This window comes from Gasterosteus aculeatus, chromosome 16, assembly GCF_964276395.1.
Source record: "Gasterosteus aculeatus chromosome 16, fGasAcu3.hap1.1, whole genome shotgun sequence".
Lineage (NCBI taxonomy): Eukaryota > Metazoa > Chordata > Actinopteri > Perciformes > Gasterosteidae > Gasterosteus > Gasterosteus aculeatus.
This window is the reverse complement of record NC_135704.1, coordinates 5,912,315-5,929,232: the sequence shown is the minus strand read 5'-3', so window position 1 is coordinate 5,929,232 and position 16,918 is coordinate 5,912,315. Positions and strand designations below refer to the sequence as shown.

Here is a 16,918-nt window from a genome sequence, read left to right as displayed (position 1 = left end):
AAGGCACTTGATAATGTTATACTTGCCTCACTGGTTTCTTGGTGTTGAACACTGTCAAACCTGTGCAGCACATGCGCATCGTCAAGTGCTTCCCAAAGGCAGGAAGCCACACGCGAGGAAGTCAGACATGTAAAGACACCAGTTAATACAAGCAAAACAAAAAGAATCATGTTTTTTCTACGAAAACCATAATATTAGCTGTGAATGTTGGCTGACCTGGTGCTAAAGGGAAGGCTACCATGGATCTTCACAGAGAATGAGCGATCCCTTTTAGCTATTGACCTGGACTCCACCGCAGCGCAAAGGTCAGCAAACTGTACTGCAAAAAAGCAAACTACCAAAAAGTGTCATCCTCCCTTGATGTCAAAATCTAAATAAATATGGAACATTTCCTTTCAGTGCTGCTGGAGAATGTCGGAGAGGAGCTGGACCCTATCCTGGAGCCTCTGCTGCTGAGACAGACCTTTAAACAAGGTGGTGCTTTGTGTATCCGCCTCGGGGACTCCACCATCGAATATGCTCCCGAATTTCGCTTCTACATCACAACCAAGCTGCGCAACCCGCACTACCTGCCTGAGACCTCCGTCAAGGTACAGCAGTGAGAAACATCCTCCGGCTGCATTACATTTTCTTTGTATCCTAGGACAGTTTCACGTTGCATAAACTCATTTTATTATTGACATGGAAACTACAGTCACTCTAAACGCATAGCAATGCTACGGCCCCCTCCACGCAAACAGGCCGGGTCTTCAAAATGGGCATGTGTGTACCGCCAACCCCACAGACCACAAATCACACACAAAAAAACACTCCACCAAGTTTTTTAAACCTTTTAATGCAGATTGAGCTGCTACCCTTCAGTGGGGATGTCCCACAAGAAAGCAGCTGCAAAAACAGAAGTTACTGGAAAGAGTTACTAGACAGCAGAGTCTCACAGGAAGTCTCATTCCCATCACACCGAATAGCAGTCCAGCTAGTTTGTTCTGTCATCTCCTGGGATTTGTATAACGGCACATGCTGGTTGTCACTGAAGTGTGACTGCTATATGGAGCAGTGTATTTTCGGTATGCATCATGCAAGCTGATTTTTTTGTGGGGGCGGTATCAGTTGATGTGATAGTCTTGTCAAGTCTTGTAATCTTGTCAAAATCCGGGGGGTTCTAAAAGGCGGAATGGGTTTTTAGCCTCGCTATGGAGAATGTTTCATGACTGGTCGGTGCACCACTTAGGTGAAGAATGAACTATGTCATTGTCTATTTGATGGATTGCTGCAATTATTTCCACTCATGGTCCCCAGAGGATAACCCCGTTATGACCTTGGTGATGACAAGCGGGTCAAAGTTTTGAGTTATACAAGGAAATATGGAAATACCTGCTAGATGGATTGGCACAAAATATTGCATGGTGAACAACGTATCGCTGTGACACCCTAGTTTCTTTTTTCTTTTAGATTATTTGATAAATTGCCATGAAATTTGCAAGGGACTTGGTTGTAATTATAATAGTGATCCATTGACTTTTCATCCAGAGCCACCATTGAGTCAAAACCGCTCCAAATTGTCCATTATTTTACTAGAAGTTATGACCACCAAGACATTGCCGTGGGCCTCAGCTGGGAATTGGGATAACAACCAATTTGTAAAGATTAGCATGCTAGTCAAGCTATATTAGGATGTTTAAAATGAAAATTATACCTACTAAATATAAGCATGTAAGCATTTTTTATGCATATGGTGCATGCAATTAAACAGATTTGGGGATTTCAGTCCTGTTCACTCCTGTTCCAAACAAAGCTGCCAGCATGGCTGCAGACTCGTCTTGTTTATTTAACATCTGAAATAAACAACATGTTTGTTGTGCTATACAGCGTTGTTTCCCCCTACAGATAGATGAGCTCTACCTTTCCTCGTTTGTTCCCACTTATTGTATCATACCACTCAAATGGCAGCATGTTTTTACCCCAGCAACACGCTGAATCATTATTCCCCGATAGCACCTCTCCACTGGAGCACACACTTCCCCCCCGAACGAAAAAGAGTATTAAAGGAAACTGCATTACTAAGGAGCAAGGGGTTGGAAAGCATTACTGAAGATCACATTTCAAGCATCTATTTGCAGGGCCTCGTCTTTATGGGCAGCCATTAGATTCAACTCATTTTTCAAAACTGCCTAGATTTTTTTTTTCTTGCTTTTGTCTTTTCCTTCCTACAGTACAGTATACTAAAGGGCTTCCATTGTATCCATAAAGGCTTTTTTTGGGAAATGCTATGCTTTCTATACAAGAGGGCAAATATCCAGTAAAGCAGGCCTAAAGGAGCTCAAGGGACGAAGGGAAGCGAAGAAGGAGGGTGTATGTGTGAAAAGGACAAATGGGAGATTTATATAGGCACGAGTCTTTACCACCAGCTGAGTGGGTCCGTGGCATCAATAGAAATGGAATTAGGTCCCGGAGAAGTGCACTCGTTTATTAGGGCAGGGAGTAGATAGCAGATATAGGCTTTTAACCTCCGGGTAAGTGCGGCGCAGAATGACTAAGGCTGTGTGGTAAAAGACACACTTCAACACCTTTCACATAAAAAAAAAAAAAAAAAGCATTCTACCTGTGCTTTGCCAAGGCTAGAGTGGTTGTTGGAATTGAGTGGATAGAAGGTAGGAAGAACTGCACGGATGCTGAAACCTGTACTGTAAAGTACCAAGAGCAAGGGTGGGGGCTAAACAGCCCAAAACACACACACGTAATACTTTGTACTGTACGGCATGTCTATGTGGATCTTCCTCTGTGCCGCAGGTGACCCTTCTGAACTTCATGATCACCCCAGAGGGCATCCAGGACCAGCTGCTGGGTATTGTGGTGGCCCGGGAAAGGCCCGACCTGGAGGAGGAGAAACAGGCTCTCATCCTGCAAGGAGCGGAGAACAAAAGGTACGTTGGAAAAGTCAGTACGAGAATTTAGCTAACCAAACAAAGTGTGTCAAGACCTGTCGAATTATTCTCGCATTTCTGACAGACAACTGAAGGAGATTGAAGATAAAATCTTAGAGGTGCTCTCTACCTCCAAGGGCAACATCCTGGAGGACGAGACGGCCGTCAAGATTCTCTCCTGCTCCAAAGTGCTGGCCAACGAGATCTCGGAGAAGCAGGCCGTGGCCGAGGTCACGGAGCGGAAGATTGACGAGACTCGCATGGGCTACACACCCATTGCCGTGCACTCGGCCACCTTGTTCTTCTCCATCGCTGACCTGGCGAACATTGAGCCCATGTACCAGTACTCCCTCACCTGGTTCATTAACCTCTTCGTCGGCTCCATCGACAACTCGGACTCCAGTGAGGACTTGGAGGAGAGGTAAGCGGGGCAGACAAATGCGCCGGGCACAAGCTACCTATAGGAAATACTGGAGCTTCTCATTTCTAATTGGAAACGTTGAAGCTGAAAAAAAAAACGAAGCATGTAAGGCTGAGTTGTTGAGTTCTTTTTTGGTTTTTAACACAATTGTTAAAATGCCAGCAATTGCTTCTTGTCAGACTACAGATCCTGAGGGACCACTTTACCTACACGCTATATGTCAACGTGTGCCGCTCACTGTTTGAGAAGGACAAGCTGCTCTTTTCCTTCTGCCTAAGTGTCAATCTGCTCATGCACAACAAACTGGTAGGAATTACACACACGCTGCACAAGGTGTACGGATTAACCACACGTCACTTATAGATGTCGTTTGAAATGACTTACTTTTTATTTGGTTAGCGATTTATAAAACCCGGCAGGGCAATCAGACATGAAATTCAATTCAACCCATAAATCGCTGTAAAATTCCGGTTAATCCGCCGATTAACACTTTTTTTTGATGAATGTCATTGGTGGATGACGGGGAGTGGCGCTTCCTTCTCACGGGGGGTGTGGGCCTGGACAACCCCCACTCCAATCCCTGCACCTGGCTCCCCAAGAAGGCTTGGGACGAGATTTGCCGCTTAGATGAAATGGAGCGCTTTAAAGGTCTGCTTCAAGACATGGCTCGCCTCAGGGACGAGTGGAAGACGGTGTACGACAGCCCGGTGAGTGTCTTCAAGCGGCCTGGCTGTCCTGGGTGGGGCTTCGCCTCGGGGGGGGTGTATGTTTCTGTGATGGTAAAGGCAGAATTAATCAGAAATAAGAAGGAGAACTAGAAGAAGAGGAAAATCTGAAACCCCCTCTCAAAATGCAAATGTTGTCTATGCATATTAATACGGCTGGCACTGCTATAAATTTGTTGACTTTGGGCTGAATATGTGGTTGTGATCAGCAGTTCAAAAGGTTAGCTGCTAAAACTGGATTTCATTTAGCAACACAAAATAATACTGCAGGGGAAAAAAAGCCTAAACTATTAGGCAAAACTGCTCGACAACAACTTGAGCTTGTGTTTGTCTGTGACCAAACCTTGCATCAGCACCGTCTCAAGTTGTTCTTGATTTACTTGGTTCAAAGTAATAAACAAAAGTAATGCTATTTGCAGTCAATGTTTCATATTTGCAGTCCGATCAGATTAGAGTCAATCACAGCGGTGTGTGTATAAGAACACATCTCTGGGTTTATATAATAACTGTTTAATGATGTTTTTTTAATTCTCTTTAAAGCGTTGCTTTAAGCTGTTTGCCCCTGACTGCAGACTGCTTGTCATTTAGTGCTCAGATTCAAGTTAGCAAAACCTGGACAAAAAACAAAACTTTCTCATCAATATCAAAGAGAGGGGGCAGTGCTCGACTGCGCATACGAGAAGATGAACACAGAGACAAAGACGTCCTTTGACTGGAATACAAGCCACCCTCAGCTAAGCATTGTTAGCGGGTGCGGGTGGGATGAGAACGGGATTGAGGGCAGAGTGACGAGGTTAAACCTTCTCCCAGTGGGTTTGGCACATACACCTCAGGTCAGCCTCGCCTGCTCTGCAGCTCAGCATGAAACGCACACACTGCCCCCCTCCCGCTCTGCACAACTAAACATATTGTGTACAACACAGCGCAGCACCTCCCCTCACCCCACACATAACACTTTTTACCATACATACTCTTATTTGATATGACATTGGCTCTTTTGTGTGTCTTTACCAAGAGGTGCAGCTTCTATTATCACCTCCTTTTTTGCACATCTTAATACTTGAATTACTACAGTGGGATCATATTGTGCATGTATATGTCGCCACATGGGTTATGGTAGTTCAAATCCTACAATTTATTTCATGTTATGTACAATAATTGGGCTGTGTTAGTTTAAATGTTGTGTAGACAAAGGGGACAGGGAAGAGATAATGTGCGAGGAAAGTAATTTGCCAGGTGTGGACGATGTACACACACACGCACTCTCCATCTCTAAATTATAAAAGATGTAAGTTTTATCTAATTAAATCTTTTCTTTTCCTGTTGTGCCAGTCACATCTATGCAATTTAGAGCAAGAACAGCTGTTTAATCAATGTGTGGTGCACATAAACAAGTGTACATCACACATGCTTGGTTATTTGCTGCCTCTGTCACAAACACACACGCATACACTAGCACACACACACACCTTTTGTGATTTATAATCAACAGAATCAGAACCAGCACTTCTATCCAATTAAATCGAGTTGGTTCCAGTTGTAGAATTCCCATTTATTCAATCTGGGTGCAGGAACAGCTGTTGAATCACGCACACAGGCACTGTGACGGGCTTACACACCCCTTGTACACACAGACAATCCCCAGGAGATTGTAAATAGGTGTATCCGTCTCGAAGCACCTGCCAACACACATAGCCAGAAGTCTCTCGACAAACAGCCTGGGAAAAGAAAATTCCAAAAGTTCCAAAGTGCCATTTCTCACATCCTTATTAAATCCAATCAATTAATCAAACACATTACTCTGACCCACTAACCTCTATGTCCCTCCGCTTTTTCCTCTTCCCCCCTTGCAATGTTCTCCCAAATTTTCAGATGGCAGATTACTATCAATTTTCCAACGGCCCCCTATTTGATTATTTACAATGCTCGATCTTGCAACAACCCCACACAATGCAACCCCACCCCGTAACTTGTATGCAGACATGTATTCAGCTTTGACAGAATTACTATTCTCTATTCTCTCAAGGAATTTGCTTTCTGGCACCAAGTAAGATATCCATGTCCAGTCTTGACTTAACTTGCATGTTTTACATATCCGCAGAACCCCCATGAGTCTCCGTTCCCCAAAGAGTGGCAGAAGAAGCTGAGTCCGTTTCAGAAGATGCTGATCATCCGTTGTCTCAGACCAGACAAGGTGATGCATGATGTTATAGAGATATTGAAATTGAACTTGATTTCTCAAACGTCTCTATTATCTGGCACATTTGGTTCCCTGGCCACGCATCAGTAACGATAAACTCATCCCATGTATGTTTCCCCCAGGTTATTCCCATGGTGCAGAAATTTGTTTCCAACAGTTTGGGTCGTGCATTCATCGAAGCACCGCCCTTCAACCTGAGTAAGGCCTTCGTTGACAGCCACTGCTGCGCCCCTCTCATCTTCATCCTCTCCCCCGGCTCTGACCCTATGGCTGCATTGCTTAAGTTCGGGGATGAGAAGGTAGGGAGGCACCGGGGAAATTCTGCAGCCTTGAAGCCTGCTGTTTGTACAAAAATGAAAGGGGAAATTTACACCACACTGCTTTTGAAAGCACTGGAAATTATTTGGGCTCCAGTCATAATGCAACTACATAAGTGTTTGTGTGTGTTTGTACGGCTGTTCTCATCCCTCAGGGTTTTACCGGCAGCAAGCTGACTTCCCTCTCTCTGGGCCAAGGCCAAGGTCCCATTGCCATGCGTATGATTGAGGCGGCCATCACAGAGGGTACCTGGGTGGTTCTTCAGAACTGCCACTTGGCCACATCGTGGATGTCGACACTTGAGAGAGTCTGTGAGGTCAGAACACACATGCACGCACCCTTTTCATTTACCAGATGTGAACAGTGCACAATCACAGCTGTCTTCCTATACATACGTGTCTCCACGTGGCCTCCGTGAGCAGGAGCTGAACCCCGACACCACCCACCCAGACTTCAGGCTCTGGCTGACCAGCTACCCATCTCCCACCTTCCCCGTGGCTGTGCTTCAGAATGGGGTGAAGATGACCAATGAGGCTCCAAAGGGCCTCCGCGCCAACATCGCACGTTCCTTCTTGATGGACCCCATCTCCGACCCGGAGTTCTTCGGCAGCAGCAGCAAGCCGGTCAGTGTTTGCGTGCACGTCCTGCTGTGTGTCTCGGTGGCTTGCTGTGCATATCCATCATACCTAGCAGTGGGTGTCCTGTTCTCCCTTTTTGTCTGTTGTCAGCTCCCACTGTGTATTTCACAGAACTGTGGAAATACTAAACTATTGATTCAAGGCAAGGCATTCCATTTATGCTTATCCACCTCTCAGGTTGTTTTTAAGAAGCTGCTGTACGGCCTGTGTTTCTTCCACGCCTTGACCCAGGAGAGGAGGAAGTTTGGACCTTTGGGCTGGAACATTCCGTACGAGTTCAATGAGACCGACCTCCGGATCTCTGTACAGCAGCTATACATGTTCCTCGAACAGTACCAGGTAGTGGTTTTATTTTTTGTTTCTTCTTTCACAAATTACTTTTATATTTTGTAAATCAATCATAGCATTTTCCCTCATGCTATCAGATGTTTCATGAATTCCATACAGTGTAAAGCGGACTAATTGAGTCCGAATTGACTTGTGTACATGCTAAATATATATCTTTGGCACAGAGAAAAACACTGACTTTCACATGCAAATGCACATCCAGCATTCACTCTCTTACGTCTATGTTCCACATTTTGGCCCATGATGAAATTTCTGGCTCTTACTGCACAAGTTGGTTCCTCTTCACTCGAGTATCTGCTTTCATCAGTCTTGTTCAAAAACGCTCTTGACATTTTTCCACAAACCGCTAGCACTCAGTCCCCTCTGCCGTTCCCTATCCTTCTGCAGTGGCTGAGGGAAAAAGTGGCCCAAGTAATCTACTAGGGATATCTTTTTTTTTTTCAATAGAGTGACATTTCCATCTTGTAGCCAAGTCCCGCTCACTGAATTCGTAAGAGGAATCCTCCTCCGAGAAAATGTCACACACCTTCCCACACCTTACCCCTTCACCTCCTGTTATGTCAGACTCCATTTCTAGTCTTTGCTGTAAAGTGAATTTGCAGGTTTTCGGTTTAGGAAGTCTAATGCACTGATATCATACAATTTATTTTGCTAACCTTCTTTTAAAAGATAAAACCCGTAATGCATTACAATTAAAACTGCCAGTTACCGTTATCATCCGGTTCCTGTTCAAAGTGGATGAATTCTTGTTTTCTGCAGGAAGTGCCGTTTGATGCCATCCGCTACATGACTGGTGAGTGTAACTACGGAGGTCGCGTGACGGACGACTGGGACAGACGGACCCTTCGCACCATCCTATCCATCTTCTACACTCCAAAGGTCATCAAGGACCCCGACTACAAGTTTGATCCCAGTGGGCTCTACTACGCACCAGCTGAGGAAGATGTAAGATGTTGTGATAGTTTTTGTGTGAAAAGCATTTCTGACATTATTTATATAAAATACCACTTCAAGCTTGGCTTTGCCAGTAAGCACAAGATTTACATTAAGATTATGCCATATGTTGTTACCAGAGAAAATCAGTACTATATTACACATATAGTTTGGCAATAATGGAACTTTTAGAGGGAAAGCCACTCACTGGACCACGGGGTTGGTTGTTAACTGCTCAATTGCTGCTTTTAAAGTCATTCAGTGATTTCTGCCGTGGAGAAACTCAGGAAAGTTTAAAAATAAACACAGTAAGTTTAACTTAAGATTATTAAAGGACTCAATTGCTTAACACTGTTGTTGAGCTACCTTTAAAAGTCATTTGGAGATAAAATGTGTGTAACAGGGCACAGCAGGCAGCCACCATCAGTGAGGGTTGATATATTTGTTAACACAAGTGCAATCTCTGCCGCGCTCATTTTTATTTGGCAGCAATGGCATTTCCACAGTGCTGCACCCCCCTACCACCACATCTTTTATTCACGAATTTACATTTACATAGTCATTATAATAAATGTCAGCAATCGAAGGAGCCGACTTGTTTTTCAATGAGTGTCATTCCTCGAGATGTTTCCCGATGTTCCATTAAAGATTGTCCCCTTCTCTCCACTCGACTCCTCCACCCTCTGCTCCCTGCACCCCGGGCTCCAGTACGACAGCTACTTAGAATACACTAAGTCGCTGCCGCTCAACCCGTCGCCGGAGATTTTTGGCATGAACGCCAACGCGGACATCACCAAGGATCAGGCTGAGACGGAACTACTGTTTAACAGCATCTTGCTAACTCAGGTAAATCCACCTGGGCACGTGAGACACAAAGTAGGCTGTTACCTTTAGGACTTTTTGTACTACATCGGAATATACAGTTTACCACTAAGCTACATTTTTAATTCTGTTATTAGACTAAATAAGACAGATTCTTGAATTCATTATTATGCTCCAGAGGAATATGACCATAAAACTGTGGGAGAAAACGCAGCACTGTGGCCCGGCGTGGGCACGGGTGATATGAGAGGAAATAAGGGCAGTGATTTCTAAGTGCCAGCAGCAACGGTTCGCTTCTGAAACCGATGCGGCCCTCTTGGCCACCATCCCAGATGCTGAGAATGTCCCCGCTCCGCTCGAAGGTTTTCGAGTTGTAGACAGCAAGCAAACACTCACCCAGCAAATGCATCACACGCACGTGCTTACAAAACAAGTAGACTAGAGTACGCACATTAAAACACATGTACAGAGACACTCCCTCATATACACAAAAGGCATATTTATGCTTCCCCGGAGTTTCCGCTGTCTTTTAAAAGTGTCCTTGCCAGGATTAAATATTTCATTGCCCTACATTATAATGTGCTATGCAGATTTAATTCAAGAGAAAAATTCTAAATAAATAATGCAGTTGTTTGTAGAGAGGCTCTCCAAAGAACATGAAAATAAAAATATAATCCCTCGTCTTCCTTTGACACGGTCTGACTCACAGTGGCGTTGGCGGAGCTGTGTGATCCCACATCATTATATCTTAACTGTGTGGAGTTCGACTCGGCTAGCTTGTGGAGGATTATTCATTTACCACTTCCGGTTTCCAGTCAATGCTTGCTGCGAGAATCAAAATCCAAGAGATTTTGCAAGAAGACCTACTTGAAGGTACTTGAAGACGACAGATGCGCTGTTCCCCCTGCACAGTGGGAAGGGTTGTTTATTCAGCCCCCCCTCTAGTCTCTATTCATTATTTTAAGATACAGAGCTGTGCCTCTCACCTAAAATCCCCTGGGAAGTGCTGGGGATCTTCGTATGGAACAAGAACAGAGTGTCATCAGGGAACAAATATATTTATTTATTTGCATCATTCCAACCCCTGTGGTTAAATCTTTTTAATCTTATTAAGATAATTACACACCGTGTATTTGTGCCTATGTAGACAGACCTGACTTGCAACAAACAAATAGAAAATGACTTCAACGGGCATTGCCGCATCAAGTTCAAATTACAGCTCAATGGAGTCTGGCATTTATTCATACAAACTCCTTTCAACATGATTAATAAGGGCTTCAGTCATGTGTGGACTTTATTAGCATCTAATGCGAGCCCATCAGTCTAAACGGCCGATAAACAGGGAGACGCTTCAAATGGAATGAAAGAGCTATTTGTCATTCCCCTACTGTAACCTCAATGCCATTAGCCAATGATTATCCATTACCGCTTGCTAGTGACTGAGCATCAAATAGGTAAATAGTGCAAGTTGAAGAGGGCAAAGCTGAAGTCACAGGTTCGAGTGAATAATTATCAGCGTGAATGATTATTGGAATTGTTGAAAAGATTGTGTCAAAAGACCATGTGGGAGAATCTGGGAGAAATGTTCTGAGCCTGCGTGTGTTCCTTCACAAAGGACTCCAGTATGTATATATATATATATATATATATATATCACTGTACGACCAGGATCTCATAATCATCATCATCAATGGTGTTACATGGTAGCTGTCGACTTGCCCCAGAAATATCTAGCGAGGAAAGGTCACATTTTTTGTCATATAACAAATGACTATGATATTCTTATCCAGTTGTGTCCTTTTTAAGAGCATGAATCCAAACAGCACAAAGATGCTGAAATACAAGCAGTTAAGTCAGAACTTCTTAACATTAGGATCTTTTAATGATGGGAACCAAAGCGTCCCAAAAACCGGGTAGCATAATCTGACAAAGACAGCAAAGGATCGTTTCTTCAGAAAACGATGAACCGTCAAACCAATCCCTGCTCCCCGTCTCATCCGTCCTCTGTCGCTCTGTGTCTGTGATCAGTCCCGCTCTTCAGGCGGAGACGCCAAATCCTCAGATGACATGGTCTTTGATGTGGCAGCTGACATCCTGAGCAAGCTGCCTGCAGACTTTGACTTGGAGGCAGTGATGAGGCGATTCCCCACCAGCTACAATCAAAGCATGAACACGGTGCTGGCGCAGGAGATGGGCCGCTTCAACAACCTGCTCTGCACCATCCGGGAGTCCTGCGTCAACATTCAGAAGGCCATAAAGGTACGGCCGGAGAGCTGGCAAACAACGGCTTTACTGGTACATTGTTGTCTGCATGCGATGTGCTAAAAATCCCCTCGCGTTCCTTCTCTCGGGCGCGGGATTGTTTGACTTTGACCTCAATCCTCATTCTCAGGGATCCTTATTGTTTGTATACTTGTACGATGGTGCATTGCCAAATGTGTTTATTAAAGATAACAGTCAGGCCAACTGATCATTGATTTCACATATTTGTGCCTGGAAAGCAGTACATGATCAGAGGAAGCACACCTCTGCTGAATGATTACAGGGGGGTCTGTGGTGAAAACAGATACCGCAGGCAGCCGGCACAGCGCTTCAAATCCACCATTCTGACACCGCCACGTGTGAGGACAGACACACACGGAGGGAAACTTTGGGAACTTTAGTGGGAATTAAGCACCGTACAGAGCTCCCTCCTCCTGAAAGTCTACGTACAGCATGTTGCTCTGTTTACTCTCTCCCAAGCACAGTTGTTGGAGTATGAACACGGTAAAGGTACGAGCTGTAGAAGAACTGAAAGGGACACCTGATAGAAATGTTGTTGACCTTGTGAGAATGACACCGCCGCCAAAATTTCAAAATCATGAGCTGGTACCCTTGACTCTTCTCACAGAAAGTACCCATATCCTCTGTGGCATAAGGAGGGACAGAGCCCACACTGCAATGTGTATGTGCCTGCAGTGATGGGAAGTTATTACCATCCATCTTATCGGCAGCATGAACGTCTGACCCGGATGTGATGGCGATCAATAGCCGCTGAGGGATTTCAGTATGGACCAAAGTGGCGAACCGACTGAGATTCCTTAGAGCCACTCAACTGGCAGATCCAAAACACATATACACGAGTGCGTGGTGTTACGGTTTTCACTGGAACCATGAAACCAAAATCATGTCGGAGGGTTGCTAAGTAGTTGGCTGTAGCACCACCGCTGTGCTTGATGAGCTAAGACTCCCGTCAATTAGACAATTAGCGGACTCCCGAGCATAGCTATCTTCCAGCTATCAGCTTTCCTAATATAAATTTAATTATGGTTTCTTTTTTTCTTCTTCAAATTGCCACCAAGAGACACACTTGAAGCATTGAACGTTTCTATTTAGGTCCTAACACCCTCAGGCAAAATAATTACTGACTTTGTATATCCAGAAGTTGGGAGATGTTGCACATGCCAAGGCCTCTAATTGGGCTGCGTTAGACTAAGAGGACTGTAATTATTTCCATCGTAGCGTTGCAAACCAAAGCCCACGACTAAACGCCATCTCAATGCATGCGCATGAATGTGTACTGATTAAATAAATAAAATAAACATGCCCGAGCACACGCACAGGTTTTTCTTTTTTTCTTTAAAATATCGTTCCATAAACAAACTCCACACACGTTTTCTATCCTCCTGAGATGCACCAGTCTCATTGGATTTAAGTGGAGAGCGAAATGAGGGAGGAAAGGGAATGAGTGTCATCATGTCATCTTTCATACTTGTATCAAAGCCCCCCCCCCGCGGAGCAAACACTTTCCTATTATGTGGCTGTCTGTCACCTTTCTCCACTGAGAGGCTTTTAAGTGACAAGTATGAATTTCTCTCATATTCGATCCAGTGTTGGAAAAGAGCTTCAAATTTCGAAAGCAGCGCAGAAGTTAATCAGGCGCTTTTGTGCCTGAATGTGTGTGTGTGTGTGTGTGTGTGTCGGCGTGCAGGGACTGGTGGTGATGTCTGCGGAGCTGGAGGAGGTGGTCAGCAGCATCTTGACGGGTCGTATCCCTGCCATGTGGATGAAGAAGTCCTACCTCAGCCTCAAACCCCTGGGCAGCTACGTCAACGACTTCCTGCAGCGCCTCGCCTTCCTACAGGTACGCACGCCTGCTGCGATGTCCAAAATCAGAGGTTGACAAAAAGTACTTGAGATTAGTCATGAATGCAGAGTACACCGTTAAAGATAAACTATGCGGTGAAAGTTATGGGATGAGGACACTGTTCATGTGATTGCTTTTTCCTTTTCACCTTGAAAGACCTTAATCTCTTATTGTGCAGTCGACTACACAAAGATTCTTTGTCTGTGTCTGGGGCAGTTATTAAATCTTCACATGCAGCGTTATGTAAAGTGTTTGACCACCGCGCCCCCCCCGCTTGATATAAATAATGGCCGTGCTTTCCGCAGTGAACTGTAACCCGCGCCTGAAGCTGGGTCACCCTGCAGTTACACAAGAGCGTTCCACTCTGGTACACACACAGTAGGAGGTGGGAGGGGGTTAGTCATGCTTTTCACTCATGGGTGGGTTTAAAACAGGAAACACACGCACGCATCATGTGAGCCTGCAGAGTCAACTTTCTTCAGCCGCATCAGCTATCAAGTCTGTTTTTCTCAGGAGACATAGTCTGTTCCTCCTGATCACCATTAATCAGTGGAGGGAAAGAATGCGCTGTGTGTGTGTGTGTGTGTGTGTGTGTGTGTGTGTGTGGGTGTGTGGGTGGGGTGTTATCCAACGGAGATTTCCACCCATGACTCCCCACAGGGTGAAGCAGAAAGTCACGGGAATCTCATCTGAGACATCGTGCTTTTCAGAAGGCGAATACTTTGACATTTCAGGCAAGAAAGCAAGCAGCGCTTTGCCCTCGGTCTGCTCAGCACACAGACATGACGACTGGAAGCATAGATGTACAAATCAGCTCCCTCCTTGCTTAACATTACATCGCTCCCCCCAAACCTAAACAAAGGCAAAGTCGTGGGTCCTCTACTGTTTCCTAAGCGCTTCTTCTGGCGACCCATTAACAGACAAAGTGAGAAAAGGAAATATGTACATTAATTATGTTCCAGATAAAAATCAATGCCAAAAAATGATCTTCATTTGATAAACTATCTATTAGGCACAGTTTGATAAATCACAGCTTTATTTTATTCAAGGGCAATTGAAAACATATGTGAAATACTTATACAAGAAAATACAATGAGGCCTAAATCCGCTGTGGTGTTTCTCAGCCTGGACACCATGGTTGGTGTTTGACTAATAGATGACCCTAACCTGGGAGGAGTCCTACAGATTATCATCTGTGTACTCGACCATTTACTCTCCCAGGACTTCAGAACAAGATGCCTCCTGTTCGTTCCACAATCTTCTCAGGCGCTTATAATAACCATCTGTGTTGCATAGAGACACCTTGAGAAGATCCACATTGCATTGACTCCGTTCCCTGGAAATACTCAAGAACATTTCAGAAATTGTTGTCCCTGTTAGTCACACAAAGAAGCTCTCTGGGTAGACAAAGAAAAACAGATTATTCAAGGATATTAATAATGATCAAGGAAGGTTTTGTGCTGCATTGAATTTACATCTGTCACATATTCCTGCTGATAATCAGCCGGATTATGATTATTACAGATAAATGTGAATAGTTTAAAAACACAAATAAGTATTTTAACCAAAACTGGACCCATCCGCGGGTCCACTGTGTTCCTTTGTGAGTGTCTTCTCTGGCCTGCTGTGTCCTCAGGACTGGTACGAGCACGGCACTCCTGCCGTGTTCTGGGTGTCGGGGTTCTTCTTCACCCAGGCCTTCCTCACAGGCAGCCAGCAGAACTACGCCAGGAAGCACACCATCCCCATCGACCTGCTGGGCTTCGACTTCGAGGTCCTGGATGAGATGGAATACGAACGGCCTCCGGCGGACGGTAGGAATCTAAACAGGGGTAATGAGAAACGGGTGCTGCTAGAGAGAAGGGAGGTTGGTGTTAGAATAGCTTCTGGTAGGATGAAACGGCCCCCACTGACTCCCCATCCAACAACTTAATGAAGGTGGAGAAAAGAAGGCGGGAGGATGGAGAGCGCTGGAGGAGGAGAGATGAAAGGGTACAAGTGGATGAGGAGGGAGGTTTCAGAGGATGAAATGAGGAAACAAACAGATGGAAACCGATGTGTAAAAGGGTAAAGTCAGCCTCCCCCCGCCGCCTCGTACACGCGCCGCCTCGTGTCAGCCCCTCGCTGCGCCGACACCTCTGATGTGAGATTCTAAGTCACTTAAAACCTCTGCCTCAATCAGCCCCCAGCTGGGGCCCCATCACGCCCTCACAGCCCGCGCTGCCGAGCTGCAAATCCGACACAGTCCGTTATCTCCAAAATCGCACTTTTCCCTTCTCAGAGTTTCAAAATGACAGTAACACCACCCGTCCCTTTGTGTGTCTCCCAGGTGTGTACATCAGAGGTCTGTTTCTGGACGGCGCCCGCTGGGAAAGGAAGACCAAGCTTCTTGCGGAGTCCTTCCCCAAAGTGCTGCACGACCCCATGCCTGTGGTGAGGGGGGGGGGGGGGCACACTTTGTCTCACTGAATTTATCCAAAAGGGACACAGACAGTTAATTTGATTTACGCTGAGGGTTTTACAACTTAACGGTGATGTGTGATTGGATGGTTCTTATTGAAATGCACCCAGGGAGTCGCAGTCAAGCCTCCCTTTAGTTTTTATGTGAACACACTTGTCCAGTTGACTTTTGATCAAAAAAAGCAGATTACCGTTTAGTAGTAGATAGTAAAGCTCACGGTGTGTTTTCCACTTTTGATGGCGTTTTCATATCATTAAGAACGTTTGGTGTGTTTCGTTGGCAGCTTGGTTTACTGACAGACAGAAGTGACACGACAGGGAGGAGCCGAGTACGACCGAGCGCTGAATCCTTAGAACGTTTGAACAATTTACCGTCCTGAGCTGAAAACACAAGACAACTCCCAGACCAAACAACGGCGCGGTAACGCGACCCGCCATCACAAGGTCGCCACGTCAAAAAGTACAACCTGCTTTTCACTCCAAGCGACCCATAATTTACTAAGTGAAATCTTGCTGTATTGAAGACTTAAAACTAGAGATGGAGACCAAAAACCTGTGTTTACAACGATTACTGAGGTAATAAAAGTCCGTTTCTCATAGACTTCTATACAATTAGACTTTTTTTTTACAGCCGTGTGAGTCGCCCCCGTGATGGGCATTAGAAAGAATACAAGTTTAACACACTTCCTCATCAGCTTAACTTTTCACAGCCCGAGGTTTCTATCCTGGGAAAAAGAAACACTCCCTTCACCGAGAGAAAGAAATCGTGTTACGTAACGTAATCTTACATAACGTTTGAGGGGGTTTATTGATTCTTCCCCTGTGAATATCTCCGAGCGTCCCAAGAGAAGAAAGATAATATGTGTTTACGTATCAAATTATAAAAATGCTGCAGATTCTGTCATTATTTAGCTTGTAAACCCCCTACGAGCCGACTGTTTTTAGTTTTTTTTTAATCAGAGGCCAGTGTTGTCTCTCTGAGGAGAACACGAACAACAAGCAGCAG

At 45.0% G+C, this 16,918-nt stretch overlaps 1 protein-coding gene across 1 annotated transcript in view; it reads left to right on the top strand.

Moving 5' to 3' along the window:
* Positions 1 to 16,918, top strand: part of dnah7 (dynein, axonemal, heavy chain 7) — a 58,438-nt gene that overhangs the window by 40,280 nt on the left and 1,240 nt on the right. The window contains exons 50-65 of the mRNA XM_078090071.1: positions 400 to 590; positions 2,788 to 2,921; positions 3,007 to 3,342; positions 3,522 to 3,675; positions 3,870 to 4,049; positions 6,169 to 6,261; positions 6,390 to 6,566; positions 6,740 to 6,901; positions 7,008 to 7,208; positions 7,401 to 7,562; positions 8,331 to 8,516; positions 9,213 to 9,350; positions 11,355 to 11,585; positions 13,297 to 13,449; positions 15,089 to 15,266; positions 15,782 to 15,885. Coding sequence (XP_077946197.1) covers positions 400 to 590; positions 2,788 to 2,921; positions 3,007 to 3,342; positions 3,522 to 3,675; positions 3,870 to 4,049; positions 6,169 to 6,261; positions 6,390 to 6,566; positions 6,740 to 6,901; positions 7,008 to 7,208; positions 7,401 to 7,562; positions 8,331 to 8,516; positions 9,213 to 9,350; positions 11,355 to 11,585; positions 13,297 to 13,449; positions 15,089 to 15,266; positions 15,782 to 15,885 — 2,780 coding nt within the window. The remainder of the gene's footprint in view (positions 1 to 399; positions 591 to 2,787; positions 2,922 to 3,006; positions 3,343 to 3,521; positions 3,676 to 3,869; positions 4,050 to 6,168; positions 6,262 to 6,389; positions 6,567 to 6,739; positions 6,902 to 7,007; positions 7,209 to 7,400; positions 7,563 to 8,330; positions 8,517 to 9,212; positions 9,351 to 11,354; positions 11,586 to 13,296; positions 13,450 to 15,088; positions 15,267 to 15,781; positions 15,886 to 16,918) is intronic.